Source organism: Pseudorca crassidens, chromosome 11 (assembly GCF_039906515.1).
Source record: "Pseudorca crassidens isolate mPseCra1 chromosome 11, mPseCra1.hap1, whole genome shotgun sequence".
Classification (NCBI taxonomy): domain Eukaryota; kingdom Metazoa; phylum Chordata; class Mammalia; order Artiodactyla; family Delphinidae; genus Pseudorca; species Pseudorca crassidens.
In genome coordinates, this window is record NC_090306.1 from 105,744,108 (window position 1) to 105,765,975 (window position 21,868).

Below are 21,868 nucleotides of genomic sequence, written 5' to 3' on the forward strand. Positions count from 1 at the left end.
CCCGGCCCAGGACCCGCCCGGTAGAGAGAGGCGGGAGTGGGGCGGCCAGCACCTTTATTGCAGCGCAGGCACCCCCGCCGGGGCCGCACAGGCCTCAGGCGTCCTGGTAGTAGCTGTTGAAGTTGATGCGCAGCAGGAAGTCCTCCAGGTGGGGCTGGTAGCCGCGGTTCACCAGCTTGCTCACCACTGGGGGGAGGGCGTCAGTGAGCAGCTCAGCCCCGCCCCCACCCCGCCTGGCCCTGCCCGGCCCCAGGGGAGGGTCACCTTTGAAGAGGAAGTGGGAGTAGTACTTGAAGGTGCTGTAGGACTGCTGCAGGAGGGCGAAGTTGGGGTGCTCGGGGCCGCGCCAGGGCTGGGCGATGAGCTGGCTGCGGAACTTGAGCACCAGGCTGAAGGTGCTGTGAATGATGTTCATGACCGGCGCCGCCTTCTCCGTCAGCAGGCCCCTGGGGGGGCAGGCGGGGGCTGCGGTGAGCGCGCCCGACGCGGGGGACACGGGGGACGCGGCCCCGGCCCCGCGCCTCACCTGAACACAGCCTTGTGCAGGTACTCGGCATGGGCGCGCTGGATCTCCTCTAGGTCGCCCACCGAGGCCAGCCTGGCCTGGAACTCACACCAGGTGACATGCAGGATCTGGTTGGCGATGTAGCCCTGGATGACCTTCACGAAGTGCTGCATCTCGTGCTTGAACAGCTGTAGCTGGCGGAACTGCACCGAGCCGGCTGCGTGGCTCACCCGTGCTGCGGGGGGGGGGGGGGGGGTGTTGAGCTACAGCCACGGGCTGAGGGGACACCGGGGCCCCGCCAGGCTCACCTGTGCGCTTGAGGTGGAAGCAGACATCCTTGAGCGTCCACATCATGAGCTTCAGCTGCAACAGGAAGGAGAAAATGCCGCTGTACCTGCTCAAGCAGCCCTCGGTGACCACGATGTTGAGGGGCCAGTCAACCTGCCAGGGAAGCCAACTCAGCACGCCTGCGTCCCGGGACCGTCCCCCGCCCATCTGCACAAGGGCGCCCTGCTCACCTTGTACCTGAGCTCCAGGCAGCTCAGCACGTCCGGGGCATTGGGGGCAAACGTCTCGGGCAGGAACTTGAGGGCGAAGGAGAGGTTGGCGGCGTGCGGCGTGTCGCCGTGCAGGCTGTACTGCAGGGCCTTGCTCAGCACGGAGTTGAGCACCAGCGGGCTGAGGAGCTCCCCAGGCGTCTGTCCCGCCCCGAGCTGCAGCAGCAGGGCACGGCTGTCCCGAGGCGTCCCGAGGCCTCCAGGCCCCCTCCCGCAGCCCCACCTGTGCCCGCCCCACCCGGGCCTCACCTTCTCGAAGAGCAGGTCGCTGAGGGACTGCGCAAACTCCCCGTCCTCCATCAGCAGGAAGTGCCGCAGCGCCTCGAAGTGTGCCCCGAGGTGCAGCTCCACGAAGAAGTAGTCGACTGCGGCCTTGTTCACCAGGGAGACGCTGGCAGGAGGGGCCAGGCGTCACTGGCCGGCAAGGCGCGGAGGGCCGGGTGGGGAGGGCCGGGCGGGGCGGGCCGGGCCGGGCGGGCACTCACTGGGCAGCCAGCGGGGCCGTGATGGAGTGCTTCATGAGCACGGGCAGCGGCAGCAGCTCGCTCAGCTGCACTGCACTCGCGTCTGCGTCTGACTGGGTCCCGGGGTCCTCGGGGAGGGCAAAAGCTCGGGGCAGCCCGTGGTGCAGGAGGCGGGCAACGGGAGGCTCTGCTGCAGGGGTGACACGGACCACGGTCCCGCACCAGGGACGCGCCGGCCAGGCTCCCTCCCGCCACGGCCAGCCCACTCACACATGGCCTCGTAGGTGTCCGGGTACCGCTCCAGGCAGTACTGCCCCGCCAGGCCCGCCAGGTAGGCCTGCTCCCTGTCCCAGCGTTGGGCCGCCTCCTCGCCAGGGCCTGGGCTGCTCCGGGTGTCTACGCCCTCCTGAGACAACCCAGCCTCAAGGAGCCCGCCTGTTCCCCTCGAATGGGAGAGGACGGACTGGGCGGGGGGCATCCCCCGCGTGCTGCCCAGTCCCAGGGCGGAGCCCTCACTGCCCACGACAGGCCAGGCAGGGGCAGGGGGCCCACCAGCAGCACACGCTGCCCCGACTCCTGGTCCCCAGCCCCTGACCCCGTCTGCCCTGACCTGTGAGCTCGGAGGGCCACTTGGAGAGAGGTCCTGGGAGTCCCCACTCGCCCCCGGGCCTGAGCGGAACGAACGGGGTGGGAGGGGGCGTCAGGGCCCAGCACCTGCCGCTGGACAGCGCCCCACCAAGTCCCCGGGGCAGCCAGCTTCTCACCCGCCCCCCGGGCTCACCGACGCCCCCCGTCACAGGACAGCCCTGGGGGCCCCACTGACCTGGCTCCTCAGGGATACTGTCTTCCAGAGCAGTGGGCGCAGCCTCCGCAGACAGCAAGTCCTGCAGGCCAGTCTCCTCCCCACGGCCAGAGCCGCCTGAGGCCGTCTCTGCAGGCAGCCGTGGCTCGTCTTCCCAGGCAGGGCTCTGGGCTCCCAAGCTGAGGCCTGACCGGGACCCATGGTCAGGGGGCGCCCAGGGGGGCCCGGGCACGTTGGGCTCAGCTTCCCCTGAGAGCAACCCCAGCATCACACTGGACTGAGACACGTGTCCGTGGACGTTCCACCGTGGCCGGGAGGGGGCCACATCCCACACGTTCTCCCCCACCCTGATGCTGGCATCAGACACGTGTCCGTGGACGTTCCACCGTGGCCGGGAGGGGGCCACATCCCACACGTTCTCCCCCACCCTGATGTTGGCATCAGACACGTGTCCGTGGACGTTCCACCGTGGCCGGGCGGGAGCCATTCCAGAAGCATAACCCTCTGTGGGAACACCAGGCTCTGCCACTTGCCCACAGAGCTGCCCCGGGTCCTGGCTGCTCTCCTCCTGGCAGGAGGGGTGCTGGGGGGGGTGCGCGTAAGGCAGAGCCACCCGCCCATCTGGGACACACGTGTCCAGCTGCACGTGAGTGTCCTCCCGCAGCCGCTGCCCCTCACTGCCCAAGCTGCCTCCTGCAGTCTGCAGGGCCCCTGGGGAAGCTGGGGCGGCCACAGACGGCCTCAGGATGGTTCTGAAATCGTACTCCTGTGGCCCGGAGGGCCCTGTGTCCGCTGCTGCAGACGGAGCCAGGGGAGGCAGGTCCGAGCCAATGGTCTGCAGCGCCTCGTCCAGGACGGGGGCCGCGCTGGTGAGCACAGGCTGCTCAGCCCCCTGGGCCGTGGGCAGGAAGTCTCGGATGCTGAGGCCCACAGAGAACGGCCCCAGCCCCTCCGCCTGCTCTGACAGCGGGCCTGCTCCTGGCCCTGAGCCGCAGGCCCCAGCTGCTGGAGGCTCGAGGGGCTGCGGCGTCAGCACGCTCTGCCTGTCGGGGCTGTCCCGGGCAGCCTCGTGCCGCCCCTCATGCCCAGGATCACAGCTGCCGCCTCCGTCGGGGTGCTCAGGGCCCAGAAAGGAAGCCTGAAACACAAGTGTGCGTTGGTCCCTCCCATTATCCGGCTCTGTCCCCCAAGTTCGGTTCTGCACCCAGCACCAAAACCCATGACAGGGGGGCAGTGGGGACACAGGCCAGGCACGGGGCAGCCAGCTCGGAGCCCCACGCTATGTGCCCTGGGTCCTGCCCCGGCCCCTCGCCCGGGAGCGGGCACTCACCTGGAAGCGGGCACCCGGGAGGATGGCCAGCGGCTCCAGGGGCTTCCCCTCCGCCATGTCTTCCAGCAGCTCCTGAAATTCAACCAGCAGGATGTGCGGCGGCAGCCGTGGGGGTGGAAGTCACAGCCCCACCGCCCGCAACTGTCGGGCACCGCGATGCGGCGGGGCTCACGCGGCACTTGGCTCGCAGCCCGGCTGGCGCCCAGCACCACCTGTGTCGTCTGAGGGCAGCACGGCCTCTCCGGGTCACGACCCCTCTGAACACGCGATGAGAGCCTTACTCATGCTCCTCCAGCGGGCACACAGGAAGGTCTGCGTGCGACCTCAGGGCTTCTGAGTCCCCGGGGGGCCGGGGAAGAGCTCCCCTGTGAACAGCAGCGCTACCTGAACGCGTTTCTGATCTTCTAAGAGAAAACGAAGCCGAGCGCCGGCCAATCTGTGCCTCTGGACCTTCCACAGCGCCTTCTGCTCCCGACGAGCTGCCTCTGCAGACAACTTGCTGTAATGATCCACCAGGGCCTGCCTGTAGCCACCAAGAGAGGACTGGTCACCATGGTCACCCCACTGTCCAGCCAGTGCCCCGTGGGCTGGAGGCTCTCCGTGGCAGAGACCCCTGATGGGCAGTCCACATGCCCAGCACCTTCCCCGGGCAGGTAGCTGCTCCCGCAACACCTGCAGGGGCCTCGCTGGGCAGGTCTTTCTGGCCCCCAGACTAGGAGCCCCCAGCGGGCAGGCCCAGTGAATTCACTCCGCAGAGTGAACACCAGATGAGCCCCTACACAGCCTGAAGCAGAGGGACTGGCGAGGGGCCGGGGGCTGCCCAGGGCCTCTAGGAGGTGAGGCCTCACCTCGTCAGCTGCGTAAAAGGCAGCTCCCCGTCCTGCTGGCGCAAACCCCAGAGAACTGATTATCAATGCAGAAGGGTACACGGGGTGCAGTGTAAACATTTTATTTGCTTCATTCAAAGCTGGCCTGGCATGTTAACACCCAACGATTTTGATCCTCTCGCCATCAGGAGCTGGTCTCAAACCTGGACCGGCCATTTTTAATTCGGTTGTCACAGGCCAGGGACACAGCCTCTACACCTAGTTTCCTCCTCGTGTGAACAGGTGAATAATGTCTACTCACACACACACACACACACACGTGTGTGCACACAAGACAGCACGGATGCACGGGCACAGGCATACACGCACTCATCACTTGCTGGCTCAGTCACAGCTCCATAAACCGCCCCCAAGGTCAGGACAACTGAGACCCCGAGACAGTGAGCAGGAAGGGACAGCCCCTCCCACAAAGGGCCCCCCTTCGAGATGCCAGCTCTGCTGCCAGCTTATGGGAAATGCAGGGGAGGGCGGGACAAGCTGATGGCACAGCAAGAGACAGACTCGCAGATACTGTGCTGGAGAAATTCCTGTTTCTCTGTCGAACTGCTAACAGGTTTAAGAAAAAATTAGAAAAACAGGAGCTGTTTAACTTAAAAGAAACAAAGAGACAGAGAGGCGACAGGAACAGTGTGCCCCAACCCTGAACCCGAGTCCACACAAACCGACCGCAAGGAGACCTTCTGAGCTCAGACCACTACTCTTCCGGCCTGAACGTACACCTGCAAGGTGTCAAAATAAAAGGTAAAGGCCCATCAAAGATCAAACGAGCCACGGTGTCCCCACGGTGCCCTCGTCCCAGGGAGGCCGACCCGGAGTGGCCACTACGCCCGCGGCCACCTACCTGGCCTTCCTCTCCAGCTGCTCCTCCAGGGCCTTCAGCCTCCTCTGCCGGTCCCGGAGCTCACGGGCGTAGCTGAAGTCATCATCCAGCTCCTCCTGCCTGGCCGCCCGGCGGCGCTGCACAACACCCCCGGCGGCCCCGCTGGTGAAGCCGCCTCCCCGAGCCTGTGCCACCCCCGGGCCAACCCCACCCACCTCCTGGTCCTTCACAAACTGCTCCTTCAGCCTCTGAAACTGCTCTCGCTTCTGGGCATCCAAGGCCATCCGCTCAGACAGCTGCCGATCTGCGACAAGACAGTAAGGGGCATGTTATGAGGAGCCCCAGCAGGCAGCCCCCCGACGCAGAGGGGGACCCGAGCCACACGCACCGCTGAGCGCGCTCAGGACCCTGGACGCCGCTTCCCGGGCCTGGACGATTAATTCTTGTTTTGCAATTTCCATTCGTAATTCCTGAAAAAGACCACCATTGATTGACGCATCTAATCCTCCCTCCCATGCCCCTGGGATGGCCTGGGAGAGGGGTCCGCTCAGACCCTGGGTGGGCTCTGGGGGCACGGTGCCCACCCCACACAGTGGTGAGGCTGGTTCCCAGGCAATCGATACGCTCTCCCAGAGCAATCTGGAGCCAAGACCCCAGGCCTGTATGCCCACCCTGAAGGGGACGGGCTTCCCTGCGGGGACGGAGGGCCAGGCCAGGCCGCCCCAGCAGGGTGTACAGCCTCCTCTGCACCTCCAACGCTCACCCCCGCCACTTGCTCTCTGGGGTCTGCCCAGCCCACATCTCCCTGCTGCCCACCAGGTGCCGGGCCAGGAAGGACTTTCCATCAAACCCCTCCCCAGGCCACAGGAGGCGCAAAGCTTGGACCCCAGTACACCTGCCCCTCCTGAGCAGGAGGGGAGCCCACTGTCCAGCCCACGCTGGGAGGAGGGGGAGAGGCGCAAGGAACCCTGGGAGGAGAGGGAGGCGCAAGGAACCCTGGGAGGAGAGGGAGGCGCAAGAAAAGGCCCGTGGCCCAAGGCGCCCCTCCCTCACCTTCTCCTCCTTGCTGATGGAGCTGTGGCGCGCCACCCTCTCCATCCGGCCCACGTAGATGGCACAGTCCTTCTCGATGTCCTTCAGCTCCTCGAGGGAGAATATCACCGAGACGCGAGGGACCGGGACATCGGAGCAGCAGAGGTAATGCTGCCGAGGAGGGAGGACCTGCCGTGAGCCCGGAGGCACGCAGACCCACACCCCTCTCGGCCTCCCTGTTTCTGGCGACCCACGCGGACAGCCTGCTTCCTCGGACACCCTGCACTCCTCGCTGGCATCCTCCACGGCTCCAGGACATCACAGGCTGGGCGGGTTTCCGCCCAGGCCAAGGCTGCCCTGTGGCAGAAGCCAGGTCTGCCTCCCACAAATAACACTTCAGAAGAAGCTGCCCAGAGCCGGACACGCCCACACGCACTTCCTAAGGTCAGCTCAGACAGGACTGCCCCAGCCGCCACGCCCTCCCCCCAGGGCCGAGCCCACCATGTCGTCCAACCTCTGGGCTGCTCCTGGGGCCTCACCAGTATGAGTCTCCTCCCCTGCATGGGACGCTCCCACCCAGCCCTGAGCCTGTCCTGGCCGCTCCAGTCTGATCTCAGCCCTGCACTCGGCCGGCTGCTGCCCCCTGATCCAGCCTGCACTCGGCGGTTCCACTGCCAGGAACCCCCAGGTCCACACGCCTGGCCAGCCTGCTCGGACATCAGACAGCACCTCCAGGCAGAGGCTGCCGGTCCACACCCCACCACTGCCACCCGGCCATCTTCCGCAGAGCCTCAGCCGCACGGAGCGCGGCCAAGCCCTGTGAGCGCTGCACAAGACCCCCTGGGTCCACCTGCCTGGCGACGCAGCCCATCCCTGCCCTACCGGGGCGGTTTCCAATGCAGAGGAGGGCAGGGAGGAGCCCGCTGCCCCCCGGCCTCTGAAACGCCCTCGGCTCTCCTCCCGTCTGAACGAGCGCCCAGAAACTCAACCGAAGTTGAGCTCGTGAAGCTCTCAAGGGAAACTGAGGGAGAGGTCACCACGACCCCTGCTCCAACACAGCTGACCCAGAGCTAAGGACAGATCACCAGGCCGCAGGGGGCCGGGGGCTGGCACACGGCGAGCAGGCAGCACCCTGCGGGGGGCGCGTGCCAGCCGCCCTCACCCGGGGGCAGCAGAGCTTCAGCAGGTTGATGGTCTTCCCGCAGACATACACGTCGTGGGCGACGTGCCTCAGGAACACGGGGACGCAGTCCTCCACCTCTTTGGAAATAAGCACGTAGCCGTGGGTCCAGTAAAACTTATCTACGTGCGGGACGAGACAGCCGGGTCTGAGTCCAACCACGGCCCCGACCCGCCGAGGGTGTGGGGTCCCGGCCGCAGCCGGCCGCCACCTACCTCTGAAGCCCAAGTACTCGTGGTTCACCTGGATCATGAACTCGCCGTAAACGTCTCTGAAGACCCCACTGTACACCCAGTCGTGGATGAACCTGCCAGGGTGGGTGGGCCAGTGGTGAGGTGGGTGGCACCCACGGGGGTAGACAGCTGCGCCCCGGTGCCCACAGTCCGAACCCCCCATCGTGCCCTCCCCGTGCCACCCCAATCTCTGATCCCTGCGCTGAGCAGGCGCCCCGACGCGAGGACGAGCTCGAACGTGTTAGGGCTGAGCGGGGCCCCGACCCCATGCCGGCCCCCACCGCGTGTAGGGCTCGCAGCTGGTCTTCAGCAGAGACAGCAGGACCGGGTAGTGCTCGTTGCTGCAGTTATCCAGGGCCTCCTGGTAGAGGTAGGAGAGCAGCTTCACCCCCTGGAGGCGGCAAGAGGAGGGCTCAGCGCACACGGCACAGACAGCAGGCGGGGAGCCCTGCCCGTCCCGTGGGGCTGGCCAGGCCCACACCCGGCAGGAACCCAGACTCACAGTGGGGAACGCAGCCCCGGGCGCTCCGCCCCCAGCACCCAGGAGTCCAGTGCCAACACCGCAGAGCTCAGCCAGGTACCTGGACACACAGGCCGGTGAGACCAGGTGAGCAGAACACGTCCCAGGCCCTACTCTGCCTGTCCAGATGGTCTGGCTTTAAAACCACCTGCACCTCAAGGACCTCAGGTGTGAGCCTCCTACCGGGCCCCTCCCAGGGCACCCCACGCAACGCCACCTCCTCCCCAGGTCTGGCCAAGACTGAATCCCCCTGAGTCCACAACCCTTCCCCAAACCTGCCACTATCCGGCCTCCCCCAGGCTGCCACCTCCTCTGCCCTGGATGGCTGCCAAGTCCCCCCTGGGCCCCTCGCCCCCAACACCCCACTTCAGGCCGTGCTCCACACGTCAGCACAGCCCGACAGCACCCTCCAGATGCCCCCAGGCTCCCATCTCCAGCCCCAGGACCTCCACACTCCTGCCCCTCTGCCTGCAAGAACTCCTCTCCCACTGAGCCCCTCAGCCCGCCCCAGCCCCCCACTTTGCCTTCTCCAGGTGGCACCTGCCAGCAGCCCTTGGCCTGGCATTTACTAACTGGCTCCTGGGTGCCAGGGGCCGGGTCTGTCTGTAGGCACCCTGTGTGCCTGTCAGGCAGGAGCCCCCGATCCTGGGCAGGGCCTGCATGGTGGGCTGCCAACAGACAGCGCCCAGCACCTCGTGAACTCAGCTGGGTCAAGGGGCTGTCCAGACGCCTACCAGGAGGGCTGTTTTCATGGCCGCCCACCACCCAGCAAGCCCCACACCTGCCCCTGTCCAGCTACCAGGCTGCCGTGCTGAGGCTCACCTGAGCTGCCGGCCCAGTTTCTTGAAGAGAAAGGCAATGGTGAGGAGGCTCAGGGTGGGCGGGGTGGAGAGCACACAGGCCCGGTAGTACTGCAGGTACCTCCTCAGGCCGCTGGTGAAGGCCTGCGGGGCAGGGGGCAGGGGGCTGGGAGGAGGACGGCTAGGCACTTGGGGAACTGCCACCAAGCTCAGAACCAGAGGACAAGCCGGTGCAGGAAAAGGTGCGGGGCAGGGGGCAGGGGGCTGGGAGGAGGACGGCTAGGCACTTGGGGAACTGCCACCAAGCTCAGAACCAGAGGACAAGCCGGTGCAGGAAAAGGCAGGGCTTCCACCCCCAACCCTGGGGCTCCGTGTTCCAAGGAACGGGCATCTGTGGGTCACGTGCGGACACCGAGCCTGGCCGGAGCCCGAGGCCACTGCAAATCCTGTCCCCGCAGCCAGGGCCAGCTGCACCGGGAAACCGGACCCTGCGGATCCCAAGCAGCTGGGCTCTGTGCACAGACGCCAGCCCTCAGAGGGTCTCTGGCTGCTCAGATCACTGGGGTCTCGAGGACACACGTGTCCTGGGCAGCCACAGCAGTATGGCCCCAGCTCAGCTCATGCCGTTCCAGGAGGTCTGCGTGGAACACTCCAGAACAAACGTCAGGCACCCCCCAGCAAGGAGACAGCTGTCCCGCCCTCACACCCCAGAGAGCCGACACATCAGTCCTGTCTTGGTTTCCTTCTGCCCTCCTAGCCCCACTGTGACCCATCCTAGAACCTGAGCCTCGTCACGTCACCCCAGCAGCCCCGCTGCGTTGCCCGCACCCTTCTCTCAGTCTGGATGCCCCTCCCACGCAGCTGCCCCCGCTGCCCTGGGGGCTGTTGCCAGCGAATGGGCCAAAGACAAGGCTTTCAAGAGGACCTGGTTCAGCCCCACGCCAGGGACCCAGTGGGGAACAGGCAGCATGGGCCCAACCCACACCGCCTGGCCTGCCCCCGGGGCCCCCAGCACTGGCCACACCTGCCTCGCACTCTCTCGTGGCCCCAACATGTCTGCCCCAGGTTTCCAGTGAAGTGACGGGCCAGGTAAGACGTAATCGCCGGCCACCCCATTCCTGAAGGGCAACTGACGGATTTGGGACATCACCGAGGAGAACACCGTTTGTACTCAGAGGCCCTGGTGCAGGACCTGTGGACAGCTCTCAGGCACACCTGCAGCAGCATGAGGCGGGGCCGTACCTGGAACACGAGGCCCTCGCTGCACGAGGAGTCCAGCACAGGCTGCAGAGAGAAGTGGCTCAGGCGCGCGTAGTGGGTCCCGCACTCAGCCACCTCCGAGAGGAGGCTGCTAATGCTCTCGGGGGATGCTCCTGAGACGTGGACACCCTGCTTCACCGTGAAGGCCTGCGCTGGCTGGACAGGACGAAGGCGGGGGTCACTGGGGCCGGGCATCCAGAGCCAGTGTGGTGCTGCATCCCGTTCCACCCGTGCACCCAACCACAGCACTGCCCACAGCACCCCCAAGACCAGGGGCCCCGACCCAGATACACACACAGGAAAGGGCGCAGGAGGCAGAAGGCCTTCCAGGCTACCTGAGGGGTGCACACAGACACCTGCTTGGGGCTGGGGCTGTGAGAAAGTGCTTGCCGTTAGATCAGGCACCTGTCCTGAGGAAATAATGGAAAAGGCACACAGACACCTGCCATGGCGTGTTCCCCACAATATGGTTTACAACCGCAGAGCACGGAAACAACCTAAGAGAGGGCTGACTGCAACCACACTTGTGGGATGCAGTGAAAGCTGTGTGAACAGGAAAACGTACAGCTGCAGGTACCTGCGCTGAAAAGAAGGTCTCAAATAAATACCCACACTGTACACCTTAATGAAATAGAAAAAGAGCAAATGAAACCCAAGGCTAACGGAAGAGAAACAATAAAATAGGGAATAGAGGGGCTTCCCTGGTGGCGCAGGGGTTAAGCATCAGCCTGCCAGTGCAGGGGACACGGTTTGAGCTCTGGTCCGGGAACATCCCACGTGCTGTGGAGCTACTGAGCCTGCGCACCACAAATACCGTGCTCCGCAACGAGATAGGCCACCGCTATAAGAAGCCCACGCACCACAACGAAGAGTAGCCCCCGACTGCCACAACTAGAGGAAGCCTGCGCACAGCAACGAAGACCCAACACAGCCTTAAATTAATTCATTCATTAATTAATTGGAAAAAAATAGGCTGGGACCAGCACAACACCTCCCAACAAGATAATAAATGTTAACGTCATGTGAATTTTACAATTTAAAGAAAATAAAATCAACAAAAACCCCGAAATGAAAAGTCCAACACCATATGGCTTCACTGGTAAATCCTACCAAACAATTAAAGAACTACCACCAGTTATTCTTAAACTCTTCCAAAAATTAAAGAGGAGGGAACACTTCCTAATTCTAAGAGGCCAGTATTGCCCTGATGCCAAAGCAAGATAAAGACATTACAAGGAAAAGACTACAGGCCAACATCCCTTATGAACACAGATGCAAAAATCCTTGATAATATATTAACAAACTGAATCTATCAGCATGTTAAAGGATTATACACCATGACCACGTGGGTTTTATCTCAGCAATGCAAGGGCAGTTCAACATACAAAAATCAATGTAGGGACTTCCCTGGTGGCGCAGTGGTTAAGAATCCCCCTGCCGATGCAGGGGACACGGGTTCGAGCCCTGGTCCGGGAAGATCCCACATGCCACAGAGCAACTAAGCCCGTGTGCCGTAACTACTAAGCCTGCACTCTAGAGCCCGCAAGCCACAACTACTGAGCCCGCATGCCACAACTACTGAAGCCCGCACGCCTAGAGCCCATGCTCCGCAGCAAGAGAAGCCACTGCAATGAGAAGCACACGCACCGCAATGAAGAGTAGCCCCCGGCTTTCCACAGCTAGAGAAAGCCCACACGCAGCAATGAAGACCCGAGGTAGCCAAAAATAAATAAATGAATAAATTTATTTTTAAAAAATCAATGTAATACACATTAATAGAACGAAGGAAAAAATTAGATATGATCATCTCAGCAGATGCAAAAAAACCAACCGACAAAACTCAATACTCTTTCATGATGAAAACACTCAATAAACTAGGAAAAGAATGGAACTTTCTCAACAGGATAAAGGCCACGTGTGAAAAACCCACAGCTTACGTGACACTCAGTGGTGAGAGACTGAAAGCTTTCCCCCGAGGATAAGGAACAAGGCAAGGATGGCTGTTTTCACCACTTCTGTTCAACATAATACTGGAAGTCCCAGCCAGAGCAATTAGGCAAGAAGAAGCAATTTTAATATCCAAATTGGAAAGGAAGAAGAAAATTATCTGTCTGCAGATAACATGATCTTATATACAGAAAACACTAAAGAATCTACAAAACACCTGTTAGAGCTAATAAAGGAATTCAGCAAAGTTCCAGGATATGAAATCAACAAACAAAAATCAGTTGTATTTCTATACACTTGCAACGAACAAGCCAAATAAAGGAAACTAAGAAAACAATTCCAGTTACTAGTGTAACATAAGAATAAAATCCTTAAGAGAGAAACTTAACTGAGAAGGCAAAAGACTTGCTACAGTGAAAACTAGAAAACATCGCTGAAAGAAATTAAAGACCTAAATAAACGCGAAGACACCCAACGTTCACGGACTGGAATGTCTAGTAATGTTAGGATAATAATACACCCAGGGAATTCCCTGGCTGTCCAGTGGTTAAGACTCAGCACTTCCACTGCAGGGGGCACAGGTTCAATCCCTGGTCAGGGAACTAAGATCCCACATGCTGTGTGGTGTGGCCAAAAATAATAATAATAATACACCCAAATCGATCTGTGGATTCAATGCAATGCCTATCAATATCCCAATGGTGTTTTTAGCAGAAATAGGAAAAACCATCCTAAAATTCATAATGGTATTGCAAGGGGCCCTGAATAACCACAGCAATCTTAAAAAAAAGTTGTAAAACTCACACCTCCCAAGGTCAAAACTTCCTACAAAGTTACAGTAATCAAAACAGTGTAGAACGTGGGGAGTTCCCTGCTGCCCTAGTGGTTAGGACTCGGCGCTCTCACTGCCGTGGGCCGGGTTCAATCCTTGGTTTGAACTGAGATCCCGCAAGCTGCGCAGCACGGCACCCCAAAAAAACAGAACACTGTAGTACTGACATTAGGACAGACATGAAGACCAGTGGAACAGAACAGAGGCCAAAAATAAACACTCACATATACGGTCAATTAATGCATAAGGATACCAAGACCATACAAATGGGGAAAGAACAGTCTTTTCAACAAATGGTGCTCGGTAAACAGACTATCCACATGCAAAAGATTTGAGTTGGACCCTCCCCCTGCACTTGAGTTAATACAAAATTAACTCAAACTTGATCAAATATCTAAACTTAAGAGCTAAAACAATAAACTCTTAGAAGGAAACATAGACGCCTTGAATTTGGTGATTTCTCAAATATGACACCAAAGGTACAAGCAACAAAAGAAAGAAAAAGAAAACCTGAACTTCATCAGAATTAAAAACTTTTGTACTTCAAAGGATACTATCAAGAGAATGAAAAAACAACCTACAGAATGGGAGAAAATATTTGCAAATCATATATCTGATAAGGGATTACTATCCACAATATATAAAGAACTCCAACTCAACGGCCCAATTCAAAAAAGGGCAAAGGACATGTGAGGACACAATAAGAAAGCCGCTGTCTGAAAGCCAAGGAGAAAGGCCTCAGGAGAAATTAATCCTGCAAGCACCTTAATATTGTACCTCCGGCATCCAAAACTATGGGAAAATACATTTCCGTTCTCTAAACCCAAAAACAACCAAACAAAAAAAAGGCAAAGGACCAAAATAGACATTTCTTCAAAAAAGACAAGCCCATGAAAAAATGCTCGGGACTTCCCTGGTGGCGCAGTGGTTAAGAATCCACCTGCCAACGCAGGGGACACGGGCTGGAGCCCTGGTCCAGGAAGATCCCACATGCCATGGAGCAAATAAGCCCGTGTGACACAACTACTGAGTCTGTGTGCCACAACTACTGAAGCCCGTGCGCCTAGAGCCCATGCTCCACAACAAAAGAAGTCACCGCGGGCTTCCCTGGTGGCGCAGTGGTTGAGAGTCCGCCTGCCGATGCAGGGGACGGGGAAGATCCCACATGCTGGGGAGCAGCTGGGCCCGTGAGCCATGGCCGCTGAGCCTGCACGTCCGGAGCCTGTGCTCCACAACGGGAGAGGCCACAGCAGTGAGAGGCCTGCATACCGCAAAAAAAAAAAAAAAAAAAGAAGCCACCGCAATGAGAAGCCTGTGCATCGCAACGAAGAGTAGCCCTGCTCGCCGCAACTTGAGAAGGCCTGCACAGAGCAATGAAGACCCAACGCAGCCAAGAATTAATTAATTAAAAACAAAAAGGGAAAAAAATCTTAAAAAAAATAAATGCTCAGTATCATTAGCCATGATGGAAATGCAGATCTAAACTACAATGAGATACCACTTCACACCTGCTGGGGTGGCTACTATTTACCAAAAAAGGGGTGGGGGGATAAGTACTGGTAAGGACGCAGAAAGACTGAAACCCCAGGCCACTGCTGGAGGGAGTGTGAAAGTTAAACGTATACCGTATGACCCCTGCAATTACTGCAATTCCACTCCTAGGAATATACCCAAATGAGCTAAAAGCTGGGACTCAACAGATTCTCGTGCACCCATGTTCACACAGCACTATTCACAACAGCCAAAAGGTGAAATCCACACAAGTGTCCATCAACGTGATGAATGGATAGCAAGTGCGGTCTATATACGCATGGAGCACTTCTCAGCCTTAAAAGGAGGAAATTCTGACACTGCTTAGAGCATGAATGAACCCTGAGAACGTTATGCTGAATGAAATAAGTCAGACACAAAAGGACAAACGCTGTATGATTCCACTCATATGAGGAAAATCACAGAGACAGGAAGTAGAAAGGTGGGTACCGTGGGCTGGGGGAGGGGGAAATGGGGAGTCAGTGTTTAATGAGGACAGAGTTTCAGTTTGGGAAGATGAAAAATTTTGGAAACAGACAGTGGGATGATTACACAACATTGTGAACATAATTAATGCCACTGAATAGTACACTTGATAGTGGGTAAGATGGTAAATTTTAAGTTACGTCTGTGTTACCACAATCTTAAAAGGGTGGAGAGGGCTGCTTCCCCTCCACAGAGAAGGGCCATTCACACAACAGAACACTATGAGGCCACGAACGCGGAGTCGGAACAGCGTCCCAGAGGGCATCCCAGCACCAGGACCGCCTAGAGTCGGCTGGAGCGCGTCTGCGCCAAGCCCAGGACGTGCTTCTAGCACACGCTCCACCTGAGAACAGCCCTGGGAAGTACACTGAAGACACAGAGAGACCGGGCACAGGACAAGGGAAGCATGTGCAGAGCAACACATACAAAAGGCCCCACCCCCCCCACCCCCCACCCCCGCCCGCACTTCTCGAGGATCCACGGAAACGGGTACATTTCTCTTCTTTCACTGACGGCAAGAAACATCTTACTTTTATTCAGTTTTTAAAAGGATGTTAATGAATTAATACTTTTTAGAACTGAAACGAAAAGACAATCACCAGGCAGGTGGCCAAGTGGGCTTCCCGACCACACGCCACCCTGGACTCCGTGGCCGCTGCCCTCCCCCTCCCACCCAGCGCCCAGGTGTGTCACGTGTGAGCATGTCCTTACCTGGCAGAGGGAAAACGTGGCGGACACGACCCCAATCAGGATGTTGAGCGCATCCTTCACCAGCTCGCACTCCTTCACCAGGACGGGCTGCGGGGCTTGCAGGAGGCCCCCGCCCAGCACCTGCAGCCCTGCTTGGCAGAGCCGGCAGGACCTGTCGAAGGCGGCCCTTCCGGCCTCGGTGAGGTAGGGCTCCTCTCGGTGGCCAGGCGGGCTGTGGGGGACAGAGGGGGGCAGCGAGTGGACGTGAACAGAAGGCGGGACAAAGCGGTTCAACAGCATAAAACGTCTAAGACCAGGTGTGACTCCCCACGGCCCCCAGCCCTCCAGCAGCGCCCGGCAGGCCGTCAGACGGCGCCACGCAGACAGGGTCCGGAAGCAGCAGCACACGCCCGCCCTGCCCAGCGCCTCCGGGCACACGGCGGTCCTCCGGCTGCCCACCGGCTCGCGACGGCCTCTACATGGGAAACAACACCCAAGCCTGGAGCAGAACATTAACAACAGCGCACGTGTCCATCGCCAGAGGAGTGGAGAAGGACGCGATCCGTCCACACGAGGGAACTATTATCCAGCCTTAAAAAGAAAGGAAATTCTGACACAACGTGTCAGATGCTACAACACAGAGGAACCCTGAGGGCGTGACGCTGTGATACAAGCCAGTCACAAGACAACAAGTACTGAGTGACCCCACTCCTGTGGGGTCCCTAAAGTAATCACAACCACAGAGACAGAAAGGAGAAGGGTGGGGGCCAGAGGCTGGGGGAGGGGGAGGGGGAGTGAGTGTGTAATGGGGACCGAGCCTCAGTTTGGAGAATGAAACAGTTCTGGAGACGGATGGTGGTGATGGTCACACCACGTGAATGTCCTTAATGCCACTGAACCGTACACTTAAAAAGGGTTAAGATGGGGCTTCCCTGGTGGCGCAGTGGTTGAGAGTCCACCTGCTGATGCAGGGGACGCGGGTTCATGCCTCGGTCCGGGAAGATCCCACATGCCGCAGAGCAGCTGGGCCCGTGAGCCATGGCCGCTGAGCCTGCGCGTCCGGAGCCTGTGCTCCGCAACGGGAGAGGCCACAACGGTGAGAGGCCCGCGTACCGCAAAAAAAAAAAAAAAAGCCTTAAGATGATAAATTTTACGTTATGTGCATTTTATCACCCTCCCCCCACAAAAGCACAAAGAATGTACAGAGGAAAAAGTCTCCTGAAATTCCAGGAGAAATCAGGCCAGCTGGGTCTCACAGAGGGTGGCTCTGGGCACACATCCACCCCTGAGGTCTTTGCCTATGGGGGTCCTGTAGGAAGTTCAGGAACTACCAGTGTCTGCCCAGCCCGGTCACACTGTTCAAAAGAGGCCAAAAAGACAGTATCACTTCTCTCTTTTTTTTTTTTTTGCGGACCGGGGCACGAAGCCGTGTTCCCTGCATCGGCAGGTGGACTCTCAACCACTGCGCCACCAGGGAAGGCCAGTATCACTTATTAAACATTCCTTTGGAAACCACCAACCCTACTGAAAGTATGAAAGAACTGTTCTTTAAAATCCACTGGAAAGAGTAATTTCTCAATAAAAGGAACCCGAGAAAAATCTCAGAACTTGTCAAAACCAAAAATGCTTTTTAACGAACACTGCACCATAATGCGCTCCTTCCCTCACTCACCAAGTGTCTGAGAGCAGCGGCCAGAGCAGGACAAGCCCAGTCCTCATGGGGCAGGTGCGCGGACACAAGCTACAAGGAGGCGCGACTCACCGCCCATGACACGGGTCCCAGAGGGACCCGAGACACTGGTCAGGAAGGCCCTGGGAGCAAGGCCACACCTGGAGCAGTGTCCCTGGCGGAGGGAGCGGCCTGTGTGAAAGCCCAGAGACAGGAAGAGAAAGGGGCCAGGTGCTCGGGGCTCAGTGTGGGGAGGGCGAGGGCAGGGGCTGGCGGTCCACAGTCCAGATGGGGAGGCCATGAGGCATGGCAGGCGGAGTGGCGGTGCACCTCTGATTTCCATCCCTGGAAAGTGGTACTGGCCGAGTGGAGGACAGCCTGAGTGGGCAGGAGAAGCGGGCAGGACGGTCCTGAGTGCCCCGATCAGCAGGCGGGGCCCAGCCGGGCCACGACACCAGCCCACACTCCCTTGGGGCAGGAAGAGCTCGAGGAAAGGAGGAGACTCGGACCTCCAGGGTCCTTCCGAATGGCCCTCCAGGGGGTCCCCCGGGGGATGCATGTGCTGCAAGCACCACCCCACTGCGCACGAGTGCTAGGCTCCTGCCCACCCTTCCAGGGCCAACTCCCGACCACTGTGGCCACACGACCCTTTCAGTGGCTCAGAGCTGAGGGAGGAGAGTCCATGAAGGAAAACAAACTCACACTTGGACCCACAGAGAACTTGGCCTTTAACATCAATGAAACCACTTCCCCAGAAAGGGCGACAGACACAGAGGACTCCTGGCAGCAGGGAGACCGACGCTGGCTCACAGGGTGAGGCACAGGGGCAGGGGTCCTCTGGGGGTTCTCAAGGAGAGGGCAGAGCTCACAATCCAGGGGCTGCAGGTGGACAGGGCGCCGCAACTGCCCATTCGTCAGAGCTCCCGGCAGGAAACTAGTAGGCGGCTGGGATTCAACTGCAACAAGTTCCCGAGATTCTCCAAATGAACTCGAGTGACAGTCCTCAGGGGTTGGGGCAGCAGGTTACGATGGAGCAGGCAGTGGAAGAGCTTTGGGGGAGTGAGCTCAGGCCGTGCCCAGCCACGAGCTGGCCGGGCGTCTCCTGCAGGAGCGCGGGGCACAGGCTATCGCACTGGCTGCCGTCCTCCTGGAAGGGACACCGCAAGGTACTCCTCACGCTGGAGCTGTGGGGCCAGTTCTGCTTTCGGGGGACACTGAGGGGATTAAGCGCATTCAGAAAAAGGGACGAGGATGTTGACCAGCTGAGCAACCATGTCTCCTGAACAGTGACCTGCAAAACTGAGCCTAGCAAAGTGGGAACTGGTAACTGAAATACCACTAGCGAATATTTACAAAAGAAAGGAGTAGCTGCCTGACGGCCAGTGCTTAGACTCGTGAGGGGTTAGCAAACAGCGGAGCGACTAGATTTGCTCTGTGCACACAAGACAGGGCAAAGACTTAACAGGAAGTCACAGAGCAGAGAAGCCCCTCAAAGACAAGACAACCACCAAAACAGACGGTGCCTGGGGGAATCCATGTGGGGGAAGATGACCACGCCAGGAAAGCGACCCCAGCAGGAGCAGGGCCCACACAGCATCCCCGAGGGCGTGCTCACCCTTGGGAGGCACTCGGCTCCCTGGGAACCCCACCTCGTTCACTCAGTGCTCCCCAAACTGGCATCCCACAAAAATGCCAGCAGATGAGATGCAACAAGAGGATCCCATGACCAAACATTTGGGAAATGTGTCCTCTACCCCCACTCTGGGAGGTTGCGAGACACCAGCACACTACAGACTGAGAGATCCTGTGTGCAGAGGCCGTGGACGGGAAGAGCATCTACCAGGGAAACACTGCGAGGACCGAACTTCTCACCAGAGGACCACCCTCAGTCGTTATAGACGTGAAGAACGTTCCCTCGTCAGCACCCCAAGCCCAGCACTGACCACACACCTCCGACTGGGAGCCACCGTGGCCAGGATGTAACTCAGTTGCCAACTGACCACTCGGACTGCGAAGTGCGATCTGCAAAAGTTACTGGTTCAGTGGGAACCTGCGTAGGCCCGAGAGCCCTCTCCGCCTGCACTTCTCTCAACCCCTCGGGCGCAGACAACTTGTACACAGCTTGACTGAAACTTGCAAGTTCCTAAACCCAACCACCTGGGCTCTCTGAGTAAAGGCCAGGTTCACCGGGGGCTGGGGGGGGGGGGGCACTGTGCATTTTAAGGCAAAGCTCACGAACCATCCAACTTGCTCCCAGCACCTCCGCTTGCTGGCCTCGTAGGTGAGCACGGCGTCCCACAGGTCAATGTCTGGAGTCATGCCCGGCTCAGACTGGGAATCAGGAGTCAGATTGGATGCTGATTGAAACCCTTCATCTTCCGACTGATCCACACTCGAAGAGACCTAGAGGCCAAGGGAAAAGGACATTTCACCTGGACATGGTGTCTAGATTTCACCTGAGTGGGATGAGAGCTCCAGGGGCACTTCCACACGCTTCCATTTACTCTATGGGAAGAACCCGGCAGAACGTTTCTTCTATTTTCCTCAAGCACATAAGCAGTACACCATGTTTTCACCCCTAAGGAATCATTTAAGGAATTAAACTCATTCATTACCAATTCCCAATTTCACACAACACAAGCTTGCTGAGGCTTACGAGCCTCAAAATAACTTACAATGACATTTTTCACAAGATGTCTCCGATCTGGAAATTCCATTTTGGGGAACCCAGCATGAAAAAGTCACATAGACACAGAAAAACTCACGTCCGCCAAGATGTTTGCCACAGCATTACGGTTGAAAACAATCTAAATGCCTCACAGTAAGGGAATAACTGAACGATGACAGAACACCCTTTCAGCAAAGCCGCAAAATGCAAAGGCAAAAGAAAATTTACTAAATAACGGAAAAATCCCACCTTACCGGGAAAACAGCATATAACACTACACGAACAGCAGGAACAAATGTTTTTTGCCACCTATGGCTACTGAACACTTGAAACGCAGGAAAGAACCGGATTTATTTCATCTTCATGAACTTGAATTTAAACATCAACTCGAAGGCAAAAGAAGTGACTGAACAGTAAATACAAGAGGAAAGTGGCACGTGGCCGGGGGCTGCGCGGGGGGGGGGGGGTGGGAGTCCCCACGGCTCAGCCGCCAGTGCTCCGAACTCCAGCTGTCCTCCTTTTGCCCCGATGGAAGGAAGGTCAAACGAGGCCCTTCCCAAGCCCGGGGAGCCGGAGGCAGGAAGCAAACACTCTACCTTGATGGCCAGTCCGGAGAGGTCTGCGCTGTCCGGCACCGGGGGCAGGTCCAGGCGGACGTCCAGGTCGGCCGTGCGGCTGTGCACCAGGGCTCCAAAGAGCGAGACGCGGGTGTCCCTCTCAAACCTGTCCCCGCAGGGGTCGCCATACGAGAAGAGCCCGACGGCGGGCAGGCCGGTGCCCGGCGCCGCCTCCATCACCTGCAGCGTCTTCCGGACCAGGTCCCGACACAGATACTCCTCTCCGGAGATGAGTGACCGCACGTCCGCCTCCAACCCGCTCAGGTCGGCGCAGTCGTAGCCGCCGTAGGGAACGTCTCTCCCGACGGGCCGGCTGTGCAGGAAGAAGTCCCGCCGGCGCCGCAGCATTCGCGGGGGCCCGCTGCCCGCCAGGCGCACCAGCAGGTCCAGCACGGATCCCAGCTCCGCCAGCGGCCGGCGATGCGCGGCCTCCAGCTCCTCCACCAACTCCTCCAGGCGGTCGGCCTCGGCGCCCAGGCCGCTCACTCGCAAGTCGAAGGACAGCATGAGGATCCTGTTTTTCACCGGGAGTCTCGGGAGGCCGGGCTGCAGCTTGCGGGTCTCATCTTGAAAGAGGCTCGTGAACAGAACGTTGTAGGCCACCCTCTTGAGGCTCTGCTTGGCCTTCTTGCGGCTCCCGCGGCGCTGGCCAGAGTGAGCCTTCGCGGCCGGCAGGAGGGCCTCGCACAGGTCGTCCACCAGCTGGGGGACGCTGGCCATGCCCCCTCCTCACGCCGGGCCCTGGAGCGCGGCCTGACTCGCCTTCTCGGGGCCCCGGAGAGGGGACGGCCGGCAGAGGCACCGCCGAGGACGGAGCGTGGGCCACACCCGCGCGCCCGCTCGCCTGCCGGATCCCCTCACCCCGGAGACAGCGCGCAGCCCCAGCTCCCGCCACCGCGTCACCGCCGCGCGACCAGCCAGACAGCCGGAGCAAGCGCACCGGAACTGCGTCACCTGGGAGGCGGGCGGCACGCGCGGAGGGGGCGGAACCTGGAGGCCGCCTATCAAGGGCCCTTCCGCCCTGGAGCCTCGTTCCCAC

General features: G+C 59.4%; 1 protein-coding gene across 4 annotated transcripts; it reads right to left on the minus strand.

Annotated features, from left to right (window-relative positions):
• Positions 1-37: 37 nt before the first annotated feature.
• TUBGCP6 (tubulin gamma complex component 6) lies at positions 38-21,800 on the minus strand. Of its 4 annotated transcripts, XM_067698458.1 has the most exons (25): positions 20,809-21,800; positions 19,784-19,947; positions 15,897-16,107; positions 10,373-10,546; positions 9,153-9,274; positions 8,313-8,391; positions 8,092-8,201; positions 7,793-7,884; positions 7,560-7,699; positions 6,419-6,568; positions 5,754-5,835; positions 5,581-5,669; positions 5,387-5,502; positions 4,043-4,181; positions 3,659-3,730; positions 2,350-3,466; positions 2,137-2,195; positions 1,797-1,932; positions 1,548-1,716; positions 1,312-1,453; positions 1,024-1,218; positions 814-946; positions 527-740; positions 265-446; positions 38-186 (listed from the first exon to the last, which is right to left on the minus strand). In XM_067698458.1, the coding sequence occupies exons 1-25, from the start codon at positions 21,547-21,549 to the stop codon at positions 95-97; spliced, it is 4,920 nt and encodes a 1,639-aa protein (XP_067554559.1). In that variant the 5' UTR covers positions 21,550-21,800; the 3' UTR covers positions 38-94. The 4 variants fall into 4 exon arrangements, 3 of the variants coding, with proteins under 3 accessions (XP_067554559.1, XP_067554558.1, XP_067554557.1); XM_067698457.1 differs by having other exon boundaries at positions 814-868; positions 1,797-2,195; XM_067698456.1 differs by having other exon boundaries at positions 1,797-2,195.
• Between the last annotated feature and the right edge of the window lie 68 nt (positions 21,801-21,868).

Coding starts and splice junctions, on each gene's coding strand:
- TUBGCP6 (XM_067698456.1), bottom strand. CDS start 21,549: ATGGCCAGCGTCCCCCAGCTGGTGGACGACCTGTGCGAGGCCCTCCTG. Junction 3,731..4,042: donor AAGATCAGAAACGCGTTCAG/GTAGCGCTGCTG, acceptor GTTGAATTTCAG/GAGCTGCTGGAAGACATGGC. Junction 741..813: donor CTTCCACCTCAAGCGCACAG/GTGAGCCTGGCG, acceptor CCCCCCCCGCAG/CACGGGTGAGCCACGCAGCC.